The 24,137-nt window shown below is 31.4% G+C and overlaps 1 protein-coding gene across 2 annotated transcripts in view; it reads left to right on the top strand.

The window, feature by feature from the left end:
- Ncam2 (neural cell adhesion molecule 2) overlaps positions 1-24,137 on the top strand; it is a 390,993-nt gene that overhangs the window by 347,600 nt on the left and 19,256 nt on the right. Inside the window, exons 15-16 of one of the 2 annotated variants that reach the window (XM_005068206.4) lie at positions 6,693-6,873; positions 13,174-17,623. In XM_005068206.4, the coding sequence (XP_005068263.2) occupies positions 6,693-6,873; positions 13,174-13,280 (288 nt within the window). In that variant the 3' untranslated portion in view covers positions 13,281-17,623. Of the gene's footprint in view, positions 1-6,692; positions 6,874-13,173; positions 17,624-24,137 lie in introns of those variants that run through there. The other variant, XM_005068205.3, reaches the window with a different exon arrangement.

Genomic DNA, 24,137 nt, shown 5'->3' with positions numbered 1-24,137 from the left:
TGAACATTAGATTTTAAGACATGGAGAAGAAACTGATTTCCTATGGAATTCATCAATAATAAACTTTATAAACCATTTTAACTTTGCCACTAAGTTCTAATATTCCCTTTACAAGGCATCTCTCTTTAAAAATGAATATATAATATTATTATTTACTCTTCCATTTAATAATGTCTGTGATCTTCCACATATCCTTTAAAATTCATGGGATCTTCTTATTTTATTATTGCTGTTACACACACACACACACACACACTCACACACACATTTAAACACAACATTTTATGTGAGTATTTTTAGTGTCATTTGCTTGTATCTGTTTTTAGGAATGATCACTCTCTATTCTAGCCTTCAAGCTGGCAATAAAAAACAGTAGGGTGTCTTTGCATACTCTACCATAAAGATTCTACACCAGTGGGCCTCTGAAAGTCTCCTTGGACTGTAGGTCTATCAAATCTCACAATATAATGCAATTTGGGCCAGGTTTCTTGAAAGTTCTCATTTTCTCATTTGAAAATTATACAAAAGTTAATCTCTGTCTAACGTACATAGACCAGAGCAGCAGCATTAATTACACTAGAGTAAGTCCTGCATGTCTGTTTTTTACATATAAATGCACCCAGAAAGTTATTGGTAGAAAGCACAGATAGACATTAATGACCTCTAAGGAAGGATGCCAATAAAATACCAGAATGAACAGTAAAAGACAATAAAATAAGGATGTGGCTCTATATCTTTCTGTGAATGTTCTAACTTGAAATTAAAAGCAATGTTTGACTACATCTCTAGAGTAGCACCAACACCACGTTCAGTGCAAATAGTTTGTTGATGTCAATGTACAGTAGCAGAATTCATGATTTCATGCTATGCCCTTTTTTTTTGAGACACGGTTTCTCTGTATTGTCTCGGAGGCTGTCCTAGAACTCGCTTTTTAGACCAGGCTGGCCTCGAACTCACAGAGATCTCCCTGCCTCTGCCTCCCATGTGCTGGGATTAAACGCATGTGCCACCAATGCCGGCCCATGCTATGCCCTTTTAACTATAATTATTATTGTGTTTTAATTAATAATTGATTGTTTAAAATCAATTGTGTGAAAGATAAATTCAGGACCAGAATCAGTAGTTAAGGAATGTATTTTAAAGCTTTGATTGACCTTCTTAATCTACTTGGAATGTACATATTGTATAATAATATCTTAATGTAACAGAAAAATTTAATTTACTAAAGAGTCTTAAGTTAGTGAATATACAAAAATGAGCTTTTATTATTTGAAGACAAGGCTTCCTAGTAATAGTTTTGGCATATGTATATATATATATATACATATATATATTTAAACACACCAATTAAACATATTTTGAAATATCTCCAGTAAATAGCTATGAATATTAAAGAAGAAGGAACATATGGGTAATTTATCTTCTAATCCTTTCTGCTGTAAGAGGATGGATTTTATTTTTTCTTAATATTTCCTATCAATTTCCAGCTTGTTAATTCCAAACTACCAGAGGATTTGTTCTTAACACAATTTTGGAAATGATTGTTAACTCCAACGTAACTACAACTGACCACTAATCAATTATTTTATTACTTATGTCTGTAACCAGTACAGAGAACACCATCTTAACTGTAGAACTTCAGACTCTTAGTAAAAGTTTTGCAAAGCAATTATTTGGAGCCCTTTTGCATTTTTAGAAGGATATTGCTTACTCTTCAATGATTTCCAATTTATAAATAACCAAGTACAAAGTGTGCTTCCTACATTATCCTTTAAAAATAGACAGAAGAGAATTTGAATTATCTGATGGAGTACAAGACCATATAACAGAAGAAGAAACCATAAAACTTTCAATATATAAGAAACAAAAATCAAAATATATAAATAAAAATATAAAACACTATTGGACAAGTAATATGTGTCCATGGAAATTGTGCCAACCCCTGGATAGTTTCACTCCTGTGTACAGTGAAACATCTTTGGTATTCTTAAATTTTATCCATAAAAGATTGTCTGAGAATACTAGATCCTCTGATTAATTTTTTTTTGTAAATACACTACCCATTTGTTTGCTTCTTAGGCCTCCTGAATCAAGCTGTGTTTGATGCTGTCTCAGAATGTATGCTTACATGAACCATGAAAATGATGGTGCCTTTTTATCATGGTCAGAAATGCATATAATGTACTAAGTCATCACATCCTCATTCTCCCTACCCTGCCTTCCTTTCTCCTTCCCGAGGTCACTTTCCTGTTCGCATGTTGTCCTATTTCTGCTATTATGTCTCACGTTTTTAATTGTATCACTACCATGGAAAAAACAGCTGAAGGGACCTTAAAAAATCCCTTTTTTGCTTTGCTTTGTTTTGTTTTGTTTTTCGACAGGGTTTCTCTGTATTGCTTTGGAGCCTGTTTCTCTATGTGGCTTTGTAGATGATGCAGGCCTCGAAATCAGAGATATGCCTGCCTGTGTCTCCCAAGTGCTGGGATTATAGGGATGTGCCACCACAGCCCAGGGAAAATCCTTTATATAAACAGAGTTTTAGGACAAATGCCTGGATGTCAGCATTCCCAAGAAGATAGGATCAGCTGCATACCTTAATGTACAAATGAAAGAGACCAATAATGCTAAGTCATAGAAAGGAGATTTAATCTAAGTGGCCACATTACAAGTAACTCAAAATCATTTAGTGACATTGTGTCCATATTGGAGTTGTTGATAGGAGAATCTCTACCTTGCTAGGTGGTCTGATAAATGGTTAGGAGCCTTAGGTACTGTTTGTAAAATTTATCTAAAGTGTGCAACCTCAGTCTAAAGGATATTCACTTGAATGGGGAATAATCTGTTCTCCAAGGATTTGTTGTTCCTACAATGCAAGTTGTCAGCAAGTTCATGATAATGGCTTTTCTCTGACCATTCAGTCTTGTGAATCTCCATGAAGAATCAATGTTTTGAAGTTTTTAAGTAGCTGTAATGGTCACATCTTGAAAATGGTCCTTTGAGGTAAACTTCTGACTGTGATATGTGTGGGGACAATATAAAAGAGACCATGCTTTCCTTATGTGCCAGCTGATGTCTAGTGGGCAAACGCATATATGTTTTAAATTTTAATTTCAACCACTAAAGACAAAATTATATATATATATATGTATATGCACATATACATATATGTATATATTCTGAAAGATTAATTACCTGCAGATTATGAGCCAGGAAGTATACAACTTTAAGTTCTAACATGGCAAATTATATTTTTTGCTGCCTCACGCATTAGGTAGACAGAATGTTTTAGAGAAGATTTCGAGTATTAAAATCAAGATTTTAAAGTCTGTATGGACACCTCATGGGACTTAACATTTGTAGTAATAAGGCTATGAGATCAAGTTCTGATATTTGAAGAATAAAGACAAGTCTACTAATCTAATAAAATAGTTGAGAAAATGCAAGAAACTATATTAAGAATGGAGTTTTTACACGTATTTTTAGTGTTAATGTGACTGAATGTAATTTGATAGTTTCTTTTTCATGCATCTGTGAGTTTTTTACAAAATTCTCTCTAAACTGATTGTCGCTATGGGACCGTAACTATTTCTTAGTGTTGGCACGTTAAATCTCTCCTGACTTAAGAAGAACTGAAGAAAATTGATTGTTTAAAATCAATTGTGTGAAAGATAAATTCAGGACCAGAATCAGTAGTTAAGGAATGTATTTTAAAGCTTTGATTGACCTTCTTAATCTACTTGGAATGTACATATTATATAATAATATCTTAATGTAACAGAAAAATTTAATTTACTAAAGAGTCTTAAGTTAGTGAATATACAAAAATGAGCTTTTATTATTTGAAGACAAGGCTTCCTAGTAATAGTTTTGGCATATGTATATATATATATATATATATATACATATATATATTTAAACACACCAATTAAACATATTTTGAAATATCTCCAGTAAATAGCTATGAATATTAAAGAAGAAGGAACATATGGGTAATTTATCTTCTAATCCTTTCTGCTGTAAGAGGATGGATTTTATTTTTTCTTAATATTTCCTATTATAAAATACACCTTTGCCTAAATTAGCGTAACTGTGAGCCAATGTGTTGATTCAAGTTATGCATTTAAAAATGGTGCTCTAGTAGAAAATACCAGAACTAATGACAAGTACTTATACATCTTAAATAGCAAATGAAAAAGTTCACTTTCAAGAATTCTTATTACATACATAGGGACATGTGACGAATAGATAAATGGAAACCACAGAAGATGAAAATTGCTATTGGGTCATATGAACCTTATATCATACATCCCAGAAGTCAGAAGAACCAACATGAATGTTGTTATCATGTAATTACTTTTTCTGTTGACTATTTTATAGTTATTTTATTTTAATGGGAGACTATGTTAGCTATAGTTTCTACACAGTCTAGGAAAGGTATTGAGTTATTTCCTGTAAAGGATGGATCAAGAAGGAGCTCCCTTATAAACACAAAACGCACATCTCTATGTAGAATATAGGAGTAACCTCCTGAATGCTGGCATTGGGATATCACTATTAAAGATCTGCCTCAACTGTCACATGGTTTTCTTCCAGATAAGTGTTGACTGATAAAAGCTTTACTCACACACCATGACTGTTTTTCAAATGGACTAGTCTTTCACCATTTAATTAGCATATTAATGATAGTCCTACCCAGCAAATCATCTCATTAAGCTACCTTGAGGGACACTTTGCTACTGCTTATCTGAAATCATTCCCTGGGCACTCTATTTCTGCAAATTAAGCAGTCTACCAATGTGCAATTGAGATTCTCCTGCCTAGGGGAATATTTTGTTACACCCACTTTAATTTTTTTCTATTCCCTAGGAATAGCAATTAGGGGATTAAAATACCTCCCTGTCTTAAGTTGAATGGAAAATGAAATTGATTTATATGTCAGAAACAGTACTCCTCTCTTTGCTTCCTTACAATATCAGTGTAAAATGGCATTACAATATAATTTACTACATTAAGACTTAAATTATTGGTAATTCAGAAGAGGCTAGTATATCAAATGTTAGATTTTTCAGAAATAGTCTATTAGAAAATTAAAAGCTTTATATAACAGATCAAAATCCCATAATTTATATTCTTGGACAGTTTTGGATGCACACATGAAAGAACATCCTACTAGAAGAATAACCTTTGTCCTATAGTGATCATCTGACATAGTCTAAATCTTTCATATGTGACTTCACTCAAATACAAACTAAAATATTTATGTGTGGCCTAAGATCATAATTGCATAGATTATCCCTGATTATTGGGGTCATGCCACAGACACAAGGGCATGTAAATATCATCTGCTTTGTGCAGCCCCTGTCTTTATACATCACAAACATAAATAAAAGTTAATTAAAAAATCTGATACAGGAGGCTAGAGAATTGTCACAGAAGCTATGATTTCTGAATATACTTGCAGAGGACATGAGTTTAATTACCAGCATATTTCTTTTGTGTCTCAGAACCTACTGAAACTTCAGTTATGTATGATCTAATGCCCTCTTGCTTTGTCATGAACATGAACATATACACACAGACATGTACCCATGCATGTGACCAACAAAGGTATTCTTAATGTTTTAAAATTAAAAAAACAGTAAATACATCAGGAACACACATTTTATATATGTATATATATGTACATATATATGTATATATGTACATTTAAAAGAATAACATGATGATTTCAATTATCATCTTGTTTTAGTCGATTTATTTCAGAAAATCGGGGAGTGTTTTCTGCTTTAATAATTGTAGTAGTATTGATGTTGTTTTTTTTCAAATACCAACTACTCTTACATCCTTTAGAATAAGTCAAATAATACGTAGATGATAACTTGTAAGATAAAAACTAGACATGGTGGTCTTTAAGCAGGATATTAAAGACACATGCTTGAAGTCACAGAGTTTACAGTTTGCCTATAAAATTAGGGCTACACTAATGTGTGTGTGTGTGTGTGTGTGTGTGTGTGTGTGTGTATGTGTGTGTGTGATATACTGATATATGTATTTATACACCTTGATGTAAAATTGGAGGCTGACTGCAGGAGTGGAGGAGAGAGGAAAAGCAGCAGAGGGAAGGGAAATTGGAAAAGAAAAGACAAAAACCAAATCAATAAAAACAACCTATCTAGGGTATTTCAGTGTTCATGGGAAAGAATACCAATGGAAAGCATTGCTGAAAATTTGTCTGCTATATTATCCTTGTGTGTTATTTCATTTTATATCATGAAAAACACCACTGATATTATGCATCTATAAATACATACCCGGAATTACTTCATAGGTGTATATCCTACTTCAACAAGTGTGAATAATAGTCTCTGGAAATCATTCTATTAATCATCTTTCTTTAAACAGTCTCAAAATTGAATTTTGAAATAAATTTCTACGTGAGAAATAAAGAATAAAATTAACAGGTGGAATCAAACTGCCACATGGTTGATTTGTGAAATCATCAGTCCTCAGCTAGTATATACCTTTCATGTAGACAAGTATTAGAAACAATGATGAAGTCATTAAATGAGCAATTTCACATATCCATTTTTAGAAATGAGATAATAAAATTATTTATATTATTCTACCATCAAATTTAAATACAGCCTTTTCACAGCAACATGTCCCAAAAGTTCTTTTCTCTCCATTCACAGAAGGATAAAGAAGATCAGTGGCTAGAGAAGAAGGTTCAGGGGAATAAGGACCACATTATTTTGGAACACTTACAGTGGACCATGGGCTATGAAGTCCAGATCACAGCTGCCAATAGACTGGGATATTCTGAGCCCACCATATATGAGTTCAGCATGCCCCCAAAGCCCAACATTATTAAAGGTAAGCACGATGATATCCTTTCTTAAAATTAGCACTTCATTATTTTTTTATCTCTCTGGTATATTTTACAAAATGAATACTAAACTAGATGAACTAGACTATCATTTCTGTTTTCTAAGCATGCTTATGGTTGCATGTCATAACGTAGTTTCCTGTTCTTGACATGGGATATTGGGTTTTTGGAAAAACATGCTTAGACATCTATATCGATGACCTTGAATTTGGGAATAATGAATGGAAGGAGAGGACTGAAGCTGAGTGGCAGATGAAAATCCTCAAAACAACGGTCAGATGACAAGAAACATTTGCTAAAGCAACTTTGCTGCCAACCACCTGGGAGTTTGTTTTCCAGTTTTGCTTAGGTTTGTCTACAGCTGTAGACAAACTCACCCGTGCTTGACCCATGAAGTTGATTTTGGAAACAAAATCAGTGAGACTGAAATTTCAATGCAATTTCATTAAGAATTACAGCTGGAGTTACAATAAGGGTCAAATATATCCGGGAACTTTTAGCATATTTCTAACACAAACCAATCTATGATCTCTGAGGCAAATATAGTACTCATATCATTGCACATCGATATGCAAATAAAACTATCATGTAATTCATATTCTTTGCATACACATTCTATGATGACAATAAAGCCAGGGCAAATGGTAGTTGAAAATGATGTCCAGTTCTCTTAGTTAGTTATCATAGATAACATTTGTCTTCACATTTTAATATTATTATTTGGTTTATAAAGATAAGTGTATAGTATATACTATATTCTTATATATTTTATTATATTTACATATATATATATATGATGAGAGCATAATATTGATTCAAAAAATCCTGACTTGTTTCACTTGTAACACAGTATCATAATTAGGACATAATATTATTCAAATAAGGAAAAAAATTCTTTGGCTATATTACTTACCTTACAGTTTCAAGGTGAAATAAATGAGACATATTTTTTTAATAATCATGTATTTTAAAGTTGAAAGACACTTGAGATAATTAATCTTTGATTAAGCTATATAATACATATTATAGAGATTAAATGTAATTAATATGGTACAGAGTTTTGCTAATATTTTTTCAAACTTCAAATTGTGTATTTTTGATATGTAGAAGTAAGGGTCATTCAGAAATATTATAAGTATCTTCTAATATTATTTCTATTTGAATGGTATTTTTGTATTATCACATATTTTTAAGAGTTAGGTAAGCTAGAGCTACTCAATTTTACATATGACTTTAAAAAGGTTAAATGATTTATTCATCTCAAGTGTACTTGATGTATATATGTTAAAATCTTGCCCTTGGAAAATGATTGACATGATTGATTTACTAAGTAAAAGTGTTTGGATACATTATCACCTATTACTTTATTTCTCCTTGTGAATTTGAAATGCCAATAGCCTCTTCTGCAATTATATTATGCTTGTGGTAATTATATTCCATGCATGTCTCCTAAACATGAATTAAATAAGATAGCAAACAGAGTCAATGGAGCTGACAAGGACTCCAAAGTATGTCCAATTTCCTTAACCCTCTGAATTGTGGTTCTTTTTTATCAAAACATTCTGTTGAATTTCAGTGCTTTTAAAAACAAAAATGAAAATTTATGTGAAGTAATATATATATTTAATAGATACAAATACATAGTTATATGAAATTCTGTTGTCTTACATTATTGCTGTAGAGAGATAGTAATTCACATTTTTATATATTTTATAAAAACTTGAAGAAAATAGCCTGAATTTTCTAAATCAAAAGAATGTTAATTATTTAAGAAGATGGAAGTGCAAAATTTTAACAGAGTATACTGTATACATAAATCACTTTATCATACTGTACCCCATGATACTTATATTATCTATTAAAATCATTAATCTATAAATTATAAGGTAGAATTTTAATAGTTTAATGATGAAACAATATGTCAGAACCAAAATGATGCTATGCTATTTGTTGCTTTATTCTTAGAATTCTAGTTATAAAAAGTAAATAATTAAATAAGAAGCATATACATATATATATATATGTTCAGTATACACATCAAGAAATATAGGACATACTCATTCTAAAAGTAGTTTTCTTTTAGTTTGGAAAATTTGTAATTTGACAGTTCATAGACACACCAGGGATGGAAAATGGAGAAAATTATGTTTTTTTTCAGTCTCTGTAGTATTAGAATTAATTCATTTTTAGTATTAGAATTAATTCATTTTTCCAAAATGGAACTTGTATTGATGTTCCACATTTGACAAATACTGAGTTGACTACTCCCAATTCATCTGTACAAATAGTGGAATCATTAGCAAATCACAAACCAATCCAGCAGTGAGTGAGTGAATATGAGGATGAGGTGTGCCCCTCAAAAATTTTACCATGAACACATTAACAAGGAATCACAATTTATAAGTTCGAAATAGGATAATGAAATGTTTCTCATAGGAGAAATTTCCAAAGAAACACTAAGTAATTACTTTCTAGGTATGTCTATTACATGGAAGATGTCTTTGACAGAAGTGATTGCTTCCTTTAGCAACTAGAAGAAACTGCATCTGAAAGAGCATTTGAACATGGTTGCCTCAAGAGAATCCTGGGGAGGGAGCTGTGTCTCTATGGCACATATAAACCATGTAACTGATTATTACAGATCTTAAAGGGAGTTAGAAAAAAAGAAGTATGTAACAGGTGTTATCATTATGAGCTTTGCCTTTGTGTGACAAAATATACATAATGAGACAACATCTATTCATGAGGAAAGGCAACGGAAGGAAGGAAGGAAGGAGAGAAGGAAGGAAGGAAGAAAGGAGGAAGGAAGGAAGGAGGAGAGAAGGAAGGAAGGAAGAAAGGAAAGAAGGAAGGAAGGAGAGAAGCAAGGAAGGAAGGAAGCCACACTAGGGGAGGAAACTCACAAGACCTTTCTACTAGACTGGATTTAGTAGAACAGATGACTGTTAGCTTCTTTGTAAGCATCTTTTCTTCAGATAAATAATTTTGTTGTACACTTTTGTTTAGAGAATGATGGCCATACTAAACATAGAATGTCAAATAATTTATTATATATGCCTTTGGCAGAGGAGATAATCTTGATTGGAATTTTTCCTTATGAGGCTGTGAGAATTAGTGGGTGAATGAATTTTGTGTTTTAGTAGGGATAAACTCACTCAAGAATTAATATCTAACTTACACGGAGAGTTTCTGTTTGTGACATTTCTTGAGATTTTTCTCAGTTCTTGGGTGACACAGCCAACATATTTAAAGGGTCCTTCTTAATTTTTGAGGAAAGAATTAAAAAACTAAGTACCAAGACACGTGACACAAAAATAAGGAAACATGTACTTTCTCCCATCACCTACCCAAGCATAAAGTGCTTGCAGAGTCAGTGACTGGAGAAAAACAAAAGTACTATCTTGAGAGTTAGGATAAGGCCTTAGCCCTGAAGTATGCTAACAAAGTGTGAAATCCTGCTGGTAAAAACTAATCAAAAGACACACCTGCCACTTCATGGATCTTTGCCAGAGAGATTCAGAGAGAGAGACAGTAGGAAACAGGTTACAGGTTAGGGGTGTCACACACACCTGCAAGACTTAGTTCCCTTCTTTGGTAATGGTGACAAGAAGCTTTTTTGTCAAGGTGAGGAGTGTTACAATTAAAAAAAAAAAGCATCAAGCAAGAGACAGATGCCATGCAAAAGGGTTCAAGCAGAGGGTTTTTGTTTTGTTTTTTTTGTTTTTGTTTTGTTTTATAAATTAGGGACAGGGATGATAAAAGAGTAATGGGGAGAGGGACCAGCCTCTTGTTTCAGGGGCAAGAGGAGAGAGGAAGAGGGGAGAGACAAGGAGAGAGAGAGAGAGAAAGTGAAAGGAACAGAGAGAGAGGGGGAGAGAAGGATGGGAGATGGGCAGGACCCCTTTAAAAGAAACAGTGAATGAGCACAGGTGATACTCTTAGTGGAGGCAGCTGAGAAGTATCCTTCAGAACCACAAGGACAGGCCAGTACAAATGCCTGAATAGTAACAGGTAGAGGAAAGAAAATCATGAGAATGATATGTAAGGTGGAGAATGCTGGCCTGTTTCATATCAGATGTAGGAAGAACCTACTGGTAGGGTAGACACAAACAGCCTGCTGCCAAGCTACCTTAGAAGGTAGGAAATAATTTCTTTCTCTCTACTGTGCAATGTGTAAAAAGCCAATGCATCCAAGTTGAAAAAAACTTAAAAAGTAATATATCACAAAAGTTTCATGAAGACTCATTTTTAACTTGCTGGCTGAATCCACTGATGGAGGGGGGGCTACTGAACCTCCTGGAAGGCATGACTTGGTAGACAAAGAACTCTTTAGTATCTTGAGGTAATACTTAAAGTGGTGATGCTAAAGAATTTAGCAGCATTTAAATGTAGAATATTCAACAATTGAATTATATTTTCCATAGTATTTAATAATAATCTTCGTGGATTTTCATTATAATTTCTAGGATTTATGTATTCAGTTTTATGTAAATGATACATACCTTACAAATAATGGGTGTCTTGTATAGTGCAATTATCAATTATATAATCTGCTTACATTATATTTATATACAACATATTTTTAAATTCTTTTTAAGTATTTTTCTCTACACATATCTTCATAGACACATTTCTCTGTTGCTTAACATTCTTACTTTATAAATAGTTTTACAATTATAATATACTTTATTTTGATTAATGATATATTTATTTTGAAAGACACGTATTTTGTTTATGGATAGATAAAGCACATAAAATGCATTTTATGACTTTGGGATTTTAGGGAGCCAATTCTATTTTACTGAAATACAGAAGTTGACAGAATACAGAATAATTCTTTCAAATTTATTGCTATAAAAAGACTAAAATGCTATAAGTGATACTAGAGATAGATAAAATGACTATGGAATATTTATATGTCTTGTACTTTTAACTAATAGTTATACTGCTGTATTTAAGAATTGAACAGAATATGCCATGTTATAGAGAATTATCAGACATCAATATACATTGTAATATATTTCAAATTTATTTCAGCATGGTATTTAATGTTGCTTGTATTTAAGTATAAAATCTTTATCAATTGCTCCTTTTTGTACTTCCTGATACTTTGAGATGATAGAATGTATTATTTTTGTCTCACCTTATTATTGGAGCAAAGAATTCCTCTCATATATTTTAGAAAATTATAGTAGAGGTGTTCAATCATGTGGAGACTTGCAATCTACATATATATATATACATATATTCTTCAGTTTAGAAAAACTGAAGAAGCAAATATGAATCACTGCTAAGAAAGGCAAAACTGAAATGTTTAATTTCTGTATACATGGACATTTAAAATTACATTTCTAGTGAGTTTCCAAGTATTTATATGACTTTCACTAAAATTCAAAAACACAGAATCTTATCAAAGAAGGATAAATAAATGAGATTAGAAAAAACAGCATTCAAGTGAATGGCAAATTAAAAATGGTCTTCTACATTTCATTTTACTTTTTAGAATATATAAAAAAATAAGTTCAGAAAAATCTTAGTCTAACAATGTAGAACTTGATTGTAGCTCTCTAGAATTCACAAAATATTGACACTACACACCTGGAATTATTAACTTGTCACAAATACTGACACGTAAAATATAAATATAAACATGAAGTATATATTATTATCATGGCAGTCATTTTCAAAATAATTTTGAAGAGGTTCAATAAGATGGATAGAGTATAGCAGTAGACATTTGATTGATTTTATTCTCCTTACCTCTGTGCCTATGTAACATTCACTTGCATTGCATAGTAGTTAATATTTTTTCAAGTTTTAATTGTTGCTCTTCATTCTGTATGTTAGTGAACCATGGTAGACAATACAATAGAATATGGTAGCCTTATGTAATACTGTTAATATTCTAATTCACAGTGGAATACCAGTCACTTCTTCCTTATCAATTTTTATGCTCAACATATAAATGTAAATATTTTTAATTAATCTTTAAATCAAAAATTTACAAAAGTAATGTAAGATGACCATGTTATAAATATTATTGATATTGGTCATCATATAAATTTTTAGTATGGAATGACTATGTGCTATAATGTTTTAACCACTGTTTATTTAGAGTAACTTTTCCTAGATAAATAATGGCTATGTGTAAATATTTCATTAATTTTTTCTCTTTTTTCTTTCCTACTGTTGTTCTTTTCCTTTTGTTTTATTTTCACCATTACAATTTTATTATTCTGATATTTATTTTATTGTGTCCTGTGTTCAAAAATGATTTCATCATGCAGATAATTGTTGTGAAGCGAATAAAGGTGAAAACAGAAGCCAGTCATGGCAGCTGAATGCTATTGCTTTTTCTTTCATTATAGCTATGAGTTTGTCTTGCATGTTTTAATGCTGTTATGTTGTATCGTATTTCCTGAAGAGATAAGAAAACAGTAGCATCAGGATAATGAAAAAGTATAACCAAAATTTTCTGTAGTCAAATTAATGTTTGAACACTTAGCCTCTTCCTCTGTCTTCACCAGCAGAAGGAAATTTATTAACACAGAAGGAAATCTCTTAAACATGGTTTCTCTCAACTACTTTTTCAGTAACGATATGTTTTATTATAAAGACTTCATTTTCCAAAGTAGACTTGCTATAAATGGTTTCCCTTGTACCGTGGATGTAAACATTTTCTGTAGCTATTCCTGTTTTCAGTTAATTAGTTTGAAAATATAACTCAACATCTATAGGTATGCAGCATGGGATTTCTGGTTTTATAAAATTGTAAATCACCTCTACCAGTCTTTTAAACTATTAAATGAAAAATTCTGGTTTTATGAACTTTTGTAAGATTTTATAGTTTATACCATTTATATACAACACAAACTTGTTACCCAGGTATAACAGATACATATATCTCTTGTTCTGTTTTCTTCAGTTTTGAGACAATGTCTGAAAATAAAAATGAATCAAGTTTATTCATTTAAATCTGAGAATACAATTAATATTTTCTTAAAGGAAATCTCTATACCATTGTCCAGAATAAATAAACTTAATCTCAGTATGCTTAAAATAATACTCGATTAAGTAAATTCACATCACTTTTTTAGCTGAAACCAAGGGCTGCATATGTAACATTGTATTGCAGTTTTATATCGCATTTTTCTGAAATCCTGACAGCCGCTGTCTTTGCAAGCATCAAAATGAGAGATGACTGTTTTAGGCATTACTTTCAAGGAGATTAAAATGAGATCAGAACAAGAACCTGCTGTATTCAAATTCTCAAAAGAAGGTTAATTTAAAGAAATACAAGAAGGAAATTTGTTTTTCCAGTTTCAGTTATTTGAAAATGAGAAAAATATGTCGGTGGCATTGAAACACATCCTAGAAAGTGATGTGGTTAGGACTACTTAGACCAATAGGACACACACACACACACACACACACACACACACACACACACACACACACACACACACACTTGCTTATGTGTGTCCTTTATATAGACAAAGCAGTTTTTGCTTACTTTCAGGTTTTGATATTCACCGTCCTCCCCAAAACAAAGAATCGGGCCTCTCTGAAACACTCTCTGTGCTTTTAGGATGCCCTAACATACTTTTTATTATGTGAAGTCCAGCAATATTAGATGTGGATTAGAATTAAGTTTTATTTTAATTTATAGTTTAGAATATCTTTGCTTGTAACTATATTTTCTGTCATACAGCATGTAAAATAAACTGAAAACATGACCAATTCATATATAATTTTTCTTTGCTGCTGAAAAACCAAACAAAAAAGTCAAATTCATTTTGCATGGAAAACTCACTAATATCTGGGGAAAGATTTATTTTTTGTTTTTGAAAATAAACATGAGCCATTTTTTCTTAACCATATTTGTGACTGACTGTACTCCTTGGTGTTTAGGAGAGGATAAATTCGTTATTGTTAAGTAGAAAAAATTGAGAATGAAGGAAATTCAAGTAACATTTCTACAGTGTTTCTTTCCATTCTTTAGTTCATGATTGAAAAATGTCCATGAAAAAGTCATGTGCTATTTAAAGTGACTTGAAATCACAAATGGCTTTTGAAAACCTGAAATATGCAACTACTCAATTAGATTTGATTAGTTTTGAAGTTTATATCCCACAACTTAGCATTAGGTAGAGTGATAAATAGAACACTTAAGGTTAAGGTTACACAGATATACAATATATCATTTTTTAAATTTGAATAATTTTAATGGAGATTTTATTTATTTTTTTCTCAGAGATGTAAATGAATCTAAGAGTTTTACAGAGAACTCATGATATGCATTGTGTGTTTTCATAAAATTGAAATCAAAATAAATAATGAAATTCTTGTGTTATGTCAAATGACAATAGATATTATGTATTTATTTATGTCGTAAGGACTTGGTGAGGTTCTTGTTGCTGGGTTTTGTCTTCTATTGTCCAAGCTTCATTACAGTGTGCAAACAAATATCTATTTAATATCAGTTTACGATTATCTGCAACATGATCAATAATAAATAAGTCATAAAAATCATATACTCCTTGCTTGCTACCTACTATTTTTTCTGTTTTCTAAATAAATTTTAAATATTGAAGGTGTACTAAAAATGTGTGTATTTATATGAGTATAGTATCTACTGATAGGTAATTAGAGAACTTTTGGTTTAAAAGTATGTGTCATGACTCCCAGTGTTGAAATATTTCAGTCATTTTAAACCATAATATGACAGTCATGGAGCTAAGTGAATTTGCTTATGCATGCATTACCATATTATCTGTATCTATATGTGTGATATTAGGGTATGCTTTTATTCATTTCAGAATGTCCATTTTCTCTTCCCAATTCTGGCACAGTAACCTTAGAACCTAGTTTCAATGGACCTTACCCTGTGTGACCAGATATAGATGTCCAAGAGATAACAGTAGGCTCTTCCTTACAAAATGTTTTCTCAGACAAATGTCCATACTCATTATAACTCTGTGGATTTATATAACTAAGAATACTCCTTCCTTTCAAAATTTTTGGCAATGCTTGTATGTATATTAATAACTAATGAGAACAATTTTGAAAGTTCAATGTTTTTTCCATTTTCCTTATTTACCTAAATACTTAAGGGTTTAATTTTAAAACTGCAAACAATTAAAGTTGTTAATTTTTGTTTTGATGTTAAAACATTGAAAGTGGTGAATAAAACATTTGTTGCAGTAACTATTATCATGCATAATTTTCTGACATTAAGATACCAAATGAATAAATACATAGGTATACATAGATGTAAATGATATGAACAGTGTAATATTTTAGGTCTTTTATAGTTATTGGTTTCAGTAGTGTAGTATGCTCTTTTAACAATGTCAATTAAGTCCAAATTACGGAACATTTTCTCTTCAAATCATATTTCTTACAATTATGTCAACATTTAAAAAACTATTTACCCTTTCTTACGTTTATTCTCCCTTATGTTTAGGATTGAGTATATTTCCTGTGTTTTGTTTTCTGTTAATTAGGCATAAAAATTATGTACCTGCCCCTGTAGTTACAGAGAAGTATATCATAAAACTTTCAGACCCCAATGTATTAAATATTTGCCTATGTACAGCAATTGAGTATATAGCAGTTATTGAAATGGACCTCTAATTGATTATGAAATCAATTTAAATCGCATGCCAATGTCCATATGAATTAGGTAATAAATAAAATATATAGTATATTTCACTTTCAAAATCTTTTACTAATATAAACTTTAGTAATTAGGTAAACTAAAAATAATATTTATAATTTTTCATTACTTACCCCTTTTAATAATGAAATATAAAGAGTATTATTCTGTAGTCAATATTTTAAAATTGTATTCTGTTTTCACAGATGTCAAAAGGTACATAAGACAATACTGACATTCATGTCATTCTTTATTTATAAAACTTAAATTAGAAATTAGCAATCATATACTGATTCTCCATAACTAACAGTTCTAGCTTCTAAACATAAAATATTTGCTAGGAAATACTACTGATAAGGTGGATAATTTTATAAGATCAATGTGTCTGTTGAAATAGAAAAAACAACAATATTGCTAGAGTGTAAATAAACATGGCTAATTAAAGCATGTTTTAAGTACTCTGGTGGCTCTGACATTTTCTGGAGGTTGATATTTATTTTGTTACTTTTGAAGTTCAGTCATGCATCCTCATATACCTAATGTTTATTTAAGCAAAAACTAGCATTGGTTGTATTATATCTAGGTATCAAATAATTTCTTCATTTGTGTATATTTTCAAAATGAATTAGCATATTATGTAATGTAAGTTATATAATTTAAAATATAACATTTAAAGCTTTGTTCAATTTCATTTTACGTATGTACTAAATGGACAATTTTTAACTCCATGTTCTTTCAAGCAATGTAAGCTAAAAACTACTGCTATAAATAATATTCACAATTCAGACTTATTTATTGATTTTTTGTTCATAGTTTTACATTGGCTTTACCTATAATTTTTATGTTTGAAACTGACATTTTGACCTTTTTAACAGCATTTCTTTTCATCAAATTATTTAATTGACAATATGTACATGTTATAAATGTATTGTCTTTTGTATCATCTCTTATTCAACACCCCCACATATTATCAAGTGCTACGTGTAATTTTGTGCATGTGTTCCATTGTGTATTAAATATCATTTTATTTTATGTATCTGTGTCTTCTCCATTGTTGTAATAAAGAAAACTGAGGAAAATCTTTGTTATATGTGTTTTCTTTATTACTGTTACAGTCTTATTGTCTTTCTGTGTGTTTTTCTTTTTACCTTGGTCAAAATTCAACATCTCAACAGTTTCGTATGTTGTTCAGATGTACTGACAAATGTTTTTAGCAAATGCTTTTAATTTTGAGATAACTAAAGTACAATATCTGAAAGTGTCATCTTAAAAAAAACTTTAGAAACAATACCCAAACTTGTTCATTTTAAACATTATGTAGTCCTCATGAAATTAAGTCACTCCTCAGATGCCTAAATAATCAGAAGAATGTTTGGTAAAACACACAAACAGTTCTGCAAATTCCCGTGAAACCAGGCTCAGTCAGTAATTTTTATTGCTAGTAAAATTCACAAAAGCATATACATATGTCTACTCTGAATTTTCACAAATATTTCCCCGTTTTGTAATATGATACACTATGCTCTAAAGGAATACCATAAGAACAAGATTGCAAAAACTTAAATATTCTGTGCCCTTCTGTAGATCCTATAAACCATAAATGACCTTTTATGTTTATGAATAAGAACAAATGTAATTTTAAGAGTTAGAGGACCTATTTTTTAGCACAAATTCTCAAATACTTTGAGAATAGTTTAGATGACAGATTCAATCTAATCTTCATATTAGCTATATGAAACACAGGATATTTCTCCTATATAATAAAGAAGAATAATTATTTCAGTGAAGTAATTTTTCGTGTTACATAGTTACCACTTCAATCTATTTAAATTATAAGTTGATTGTTGAATGTCATGTCTGATATCAAATTGTCACTTCTTACCATGAAAATTGTTTGATTTCATATTGATAAATGTATCTCTCACATTCGGATGACAAGAAAATAACACATTTTTACAACATAATCATTTCATTTTCATGTACAGAATAAGCAGTATAGAAATAAAGAGAATATTTGCCTTTCCATGAATCATGTTATTTTGTTGTATTACATTCCTTAACCATGAACATTCTACCCTGAAAGTGCTATCATAATACATATGTGCCATTTCCTCAGATATATTTGCACATGCTTCAATATGAAAGCAATCAAAATTTTATATTTTCTGTTTATTCGGATTAATTATAACTTCAAGAAATTTTGTAGTACATGCAGACATTTATTAATCATTTATTTATGTTTACATACTTCCTGAAACTTTTTATAAAGGAAATGATGATATGCAATGGAAATTAATTATCTGACAAGAAGTGGAAATTGTATGTTCTCTACTGTGTTGTCATTGTGTCATTTTATCAGCGTTCATAGCTATGATTTGTGGTCATTTGAAGAAAATAAAGACATTTGAGGAAACAAGATTTTCTAATTGAATGCTCATCAAGTTCTATCATTTTAAAAATTCAACAAAGGGAAAGATTTGAAAATTTTAAACAATTAATCATTGATACATTTAAGGAAGCTTGAATATCAGTTTTTCCTCTCTGTTTAAATAACTACATTTGGAACAACAAAATTTCTGGCCTATCATTAATACGCCCATATTCTTGTGAGTTAACTTCTTAGATTTTTGACTGGCCAAGCAGATAATAGGCATCTGTAGAATATATGTACTTGCTAACCACATTTGAATTTACTTATCTTTCTTTTATTATTTATTAACATTTTATTAACCTTCTACATAGAGCTAATTTCCAGATATAATTTTATTCAAAAATTGAATTTAGTAATTTTCTTGTTCTTTCACAGATACTCTGTAGATACTGTGGAATAATTTAGGTACATAGTTCATAAAATAGGTAACTTTCTATTTATATGAAAATATTTTTCTTATTATCTACATTTTTGTTTAATGTCTCAAAGGAAAATAGGGGGCCTTAAATTAATATTTGTTCTTTCATTTCAAAATAACAGAATTACTATCTCTTGAAGACATGACTTTTGTTATTTCCTTTCACCTCTTACCATTTTCTTAACACTACAGTGACTTTTAAAATGTTCAAAAATAAGTATCCAAAATAGAAGCCTGTTAAACATCGTTAAATTCATTTTTTTTAAATTTTCATTACTATTAAAGACCCATAATCTACAAATTAAAATGTAATTTTTCTATTAGTTTCACAGAAGCTGAATTTCACATACACAATATGTTCAATGAAAAGCTACCCAAGGTTTGAGGATTTTCATTTAAGCCTGTACATACAATTATTAGAAAGTTTATTTGACCTAAGAAAAATACTATATACAAGAGGGTGTAGTGGCAGTCAATAGTAAGTTCTATCATTTAAAACTAGGAAGCCCATAGTAAACATCTTTTCATGTGTGTCTCTCTTCACTCCCTATGACACCTAATGTTCAAGGATAAAAGAGTGAATTTTGTTTTTCTAATGATCCACAACTATCATATAGTGCCGTTCCCATTCAAGTGTTTAACCACTGTTAATTTTATTCCTACTTTGAGGACTTTATTTCACAGACTAACTCTAGAATTGCAACTAAATCAAACCGAAAAGACTCCAGTTCTCAATGGCCTTTCCTCATTCCAACCGTTTCCCGTTGTCAATATTTTTGACCAGACTGCCTGCCACCTCTGTGGAAACTGAATGACATGATCCTCACATAGTCCATATCTACCTTAGAGTTCACTCTTGCTGTCTGACATTTTGTGCTTATAGAAAGATGTGTGACTTGCACCCATTTTTATGATACCAAAGAACAATGTCACTGCATAAAATCTGTCATCTCTCTCTTTCCCTATTCCTATGGAAAAATCAGTCACCATTCACTGCCTGCATTGCTTTTCCTTGTCAACAAAGCCATCTCCTTACAATAAAAGCTGAGGCAGCACTTGGTTGGATTTTTCACATATGTAGGATTTCTTAAACATTGTTTTTGTGTTTCATACAAAACTTCATATGAAGTACTAATATTTCATTCTCTAAACATACATCAGGTTATTTATCCAGTCTACTCTTGAAGGACCCCTTTGTTGCTTCTTACCATTGTATATTTAAGTAAACAGAAAATCCACATTTTCTATAGCTGATTAAAGATATAGTAAAATCTATTACATTATGATATTTACATGGGTCCAATGGCTTCTAAAATATGTGGTTTTCATAGTAGAGATTCCTTATGAGTTATAAAATTAATACAAATTCTGGATAGTGAGGAATTTTAAAATTTGATGATCAAGCAATTTAGAGTTTCTAAAGAAAGCTCCAGTATCCTTTGTTTCAACATCTTATACACTCATTTGCAATTCTTAACAACATTTTAAGGAACATTGCTTTTTTATGTTTCTGTTTTTTTGCATCTCAAATGCATATTTAAGAACATAAACAGAAGTTGGCAGAGAGAGTGGCACAATTACTTAACTGTTTTGTTGAACAACTTGTGCATTTCTAGAGATTTATTTTGCTTATTTTTAGGTTATGTGTATGAAAGTTTGGCTTACACATATGTTCTTGGTGCCTGCAGTGGTCAGAAGAGGACATTAGATACTTGGAACTTAAATTATAGAAGATTATTAGCATCCATATGGGCATTTCTAAGAGAAGTATAAACTTACAACCGTTGAACTGTCTCCCAAGTCTCAGATATAGAGATATTTATAATTTCTTGTATCAGTGATAACCTCTATTTTCTAATGGAAAAAAGGGTTCAGCTACCAAACAACCTGAATATTTAACATCACATTTAAATAATACACAGAGAGAATGGAACATGTAAAAAAAATCAATGTCAAAATACCAATCATATAGCTAATTAGGAGAATATAATAATCTCTTGTGTGGCCCTTTTACCAATTTTATAAGATGCTTTTTATGAAATTATCAACAAATTTAAGAGGTTTTGCTATTAAGGATAGGTATCAGAACATAGACTTTGTACTGCCAGTCCTTCAGATAGTCATAAAGTATCTAGTAAATTGAAATTTATGATTTATGCTTTCATTTTTGTTTAAATTAGTAAAATTTTTCCCTTTAACTTTCACTATGTTAAAACAATGATACTAAGGGTTTGTTAGGTTTTTCATTAAGATTTCCAAGAAAACTATGTTCAAATTTTAAGTGTTGTCTTAAACGCAGTACATTTTTGAGACTGGATGTCACTAATAGGTCAAACTGAACTCAGAGAAAGACCTTCCTTCTGCTTCAGCATTCAAAGTATAGAGATAATATGCCAGTGGCAATATGGCATCCTAGGTTATTCATGTTTTCCATGGCATTGTTTTAAACTGATAAGTACAAAAACTTAAATTAGGTTAAAAAATATTAAATGACTGGGTTAATAATTAAACCTCATGAAGTACCCCAAAGTATATACTATTAGTGGAATATCATTCACAATACATGTCCACAACAATTATCCATAAGTATAAATATGCATGCTATATAACTTCATAGAATTTGCCAGTGCATTGGAAGCTATGCTAACAGAAGTGTCTTCACATGTTAACTTAAACAAAAACTAATACATGATACTTCATGTTACATCCTTCCTCTCATCCATGGATGCAGCAACCTGGGTATTCCCATGACTGTAGAGACTGAAAATGCAAATTACATAGTAAAGAGGGAGCTCTGCCAGTGCCATAGCTAAGCCTGCACGTGCTCTCCTGCTTTGCAGAAGTTCTTACCTCCCTAACTGGGTGTGCTTAGTGTCTTCATAACCTCATTGGAAAAAATATTGTTATTGCGAAGCTTTGTTGATTCCCAGGTTAGTCATTTGCATTCTGATTAGTCTGTTTATTTATGTATTCTCTTTCATGGCTGAACATTTTAGACCTCACTACTGAATAACTAAACAAACCCTCATTACCACTTTTAATTTCCCCTAGTTTCTCCATATGTACTCATGAACATCAGAGACATTATTTATATTTTAATTCTCCTGATTTTATTTTAAAGCCTGCCAAAACCCTGTTATAATTGCTGGGTGAGACAAGGAGAAAGACTCATGACCTGAAAAAAAAATGAAAACCCTCCCGTTAAATAAAAAGAAAGGAAGGAAGGCAAAGGAAGGAAGGAAGGAACGAAGGAAGGAAGGAAGGGGAGAAGGAAGGAAGGGGAGAAGGAAGGAAGGGGAGAAGAAAGGAAGGCTAAGGAAGGAAGGAATGGAAAGGAAGGAAGGGGAAAAGGAAAGAAGGAAGGAAGGGGAAAAAAGGAAGGAAGGAAGGGGAAGGAAGGAAGGGAAAGGAAGCAAGGGGGGAAGGGAAAGGAAGGGGAATAGGAAGGAAGGAAGGGGAAGGAAGGAAAACAAGGAGGCATTTGTGTGGACTGGGATAGTTTATTTTGAACTAGAAGGGTTCTCAGACGGCAAAAGAGGAAACTACTGTCACAGGCTATGATCTTTTTTAGTGTTTGGGAGATTATTCTGAAGTCTGTTTGGTCAGATAATTTGAACAGTTCCACATTAGTATGCTATTATTGGCTTTTATATTAAGGATATTGACTTTGAGAAATTGAAACAGACACAGAAGAGAGGTTGGTAGAGTTGACACGTCATCCCGGGAGACTGACTTATGCTCCTGTGAAGCTGACATGTGACCCCGGGAGACTGACACGTGATCCCATGCACGCCCAGCTTTCCTATGGTCTCTGGGTAATCTGAACTGTCTGGATTCACTGACTGCAGAGTTTCATCCCCTGAGCCATTTCCCCCATTTCGCCAGCTCTTTGACATGTTTATTTGACCACTGGAAATAAACTTGCTGGGCTCTTGCGCTTATATTTTAGATATGGTGAATCAAATCAAACACACTCAGTTATTAGAAGAAGTTAGACAAGACATTTTTTGCCTTACTCTTAGGTTATTCTCACAACATCCTACTAGAGTTGATTGATAACATAATGAGGAGTTAAAAAGAATACACTTAGAAAAATGGCTTTTACAATTATTTAATTTCCCCTATATACACAAATATATGTATGAAAAAATATTATTGTTATAGGGAAAAGCATAGAGTACACTGGCATATTTTGATAAATTTTCCCATTTTATATATCCCATCAATGAATTATTCCAAATACCCCTTATCAGTTAATTTTTATCCCCAATTCAATCATTAATTTAGATAAGAATACTATTTCAACCATTTCTGCCTTTTGCTTTCCTTTCTTTGTCTCTTCCTTTTCTTTCTCTCTTTCTTTCTTTCTTTCTCTCTTTCTTTCTTTCTTTCTTTCTTTCTTTCCTTCTCTGTTTCATTCTTTCTTACCTTCCTTCTTTCTTTCTTTCTCTTTATCCCTCCCTCCCTCCTTTTCATTTATTCATTCTCTCCCTTCCTTCATTCCTCCTTTTCTTTCCTTCCTTTCTTTACTTCTTTTGAATTCTTTATGGTCTAAAGTTCTCTGTTTACAAAATGATCTGGAAGGAGTTTTGGAAGTCTATGATACTAAAGCTTGCATTTATCTATGTATCTGAAACTTGTGATGACAACCAAGTTGATAAAAAAAATAGAAACGTCAAAGAGAATAAGTGATGAGACTTATATTCTTTGTGCTTGTATTCTGGAGACTTATTCCAAAATACAT

The sequence above is a fragment of the Mesocricetus auratus genome, unplaced genomic scaffold (genome assembly GCF_017639785.1).
Source record: "Mesocricetus auratus isolate SY011 unplaced genomic scaffold, BCM_Maur_2.0 Super-Scaffold_100008, whole genome shotgun sequence".
NCBI lineage: Eukaryota > Metazoa > Chordata > Mammalia > Rodentia > Cricetidae > Mesocricetus > Mesocricetus auratus.
Note: the sequence above shows the minus strand (reverse complement) of the source record. Positions and strands in the feature narration are given on the sequence as shown.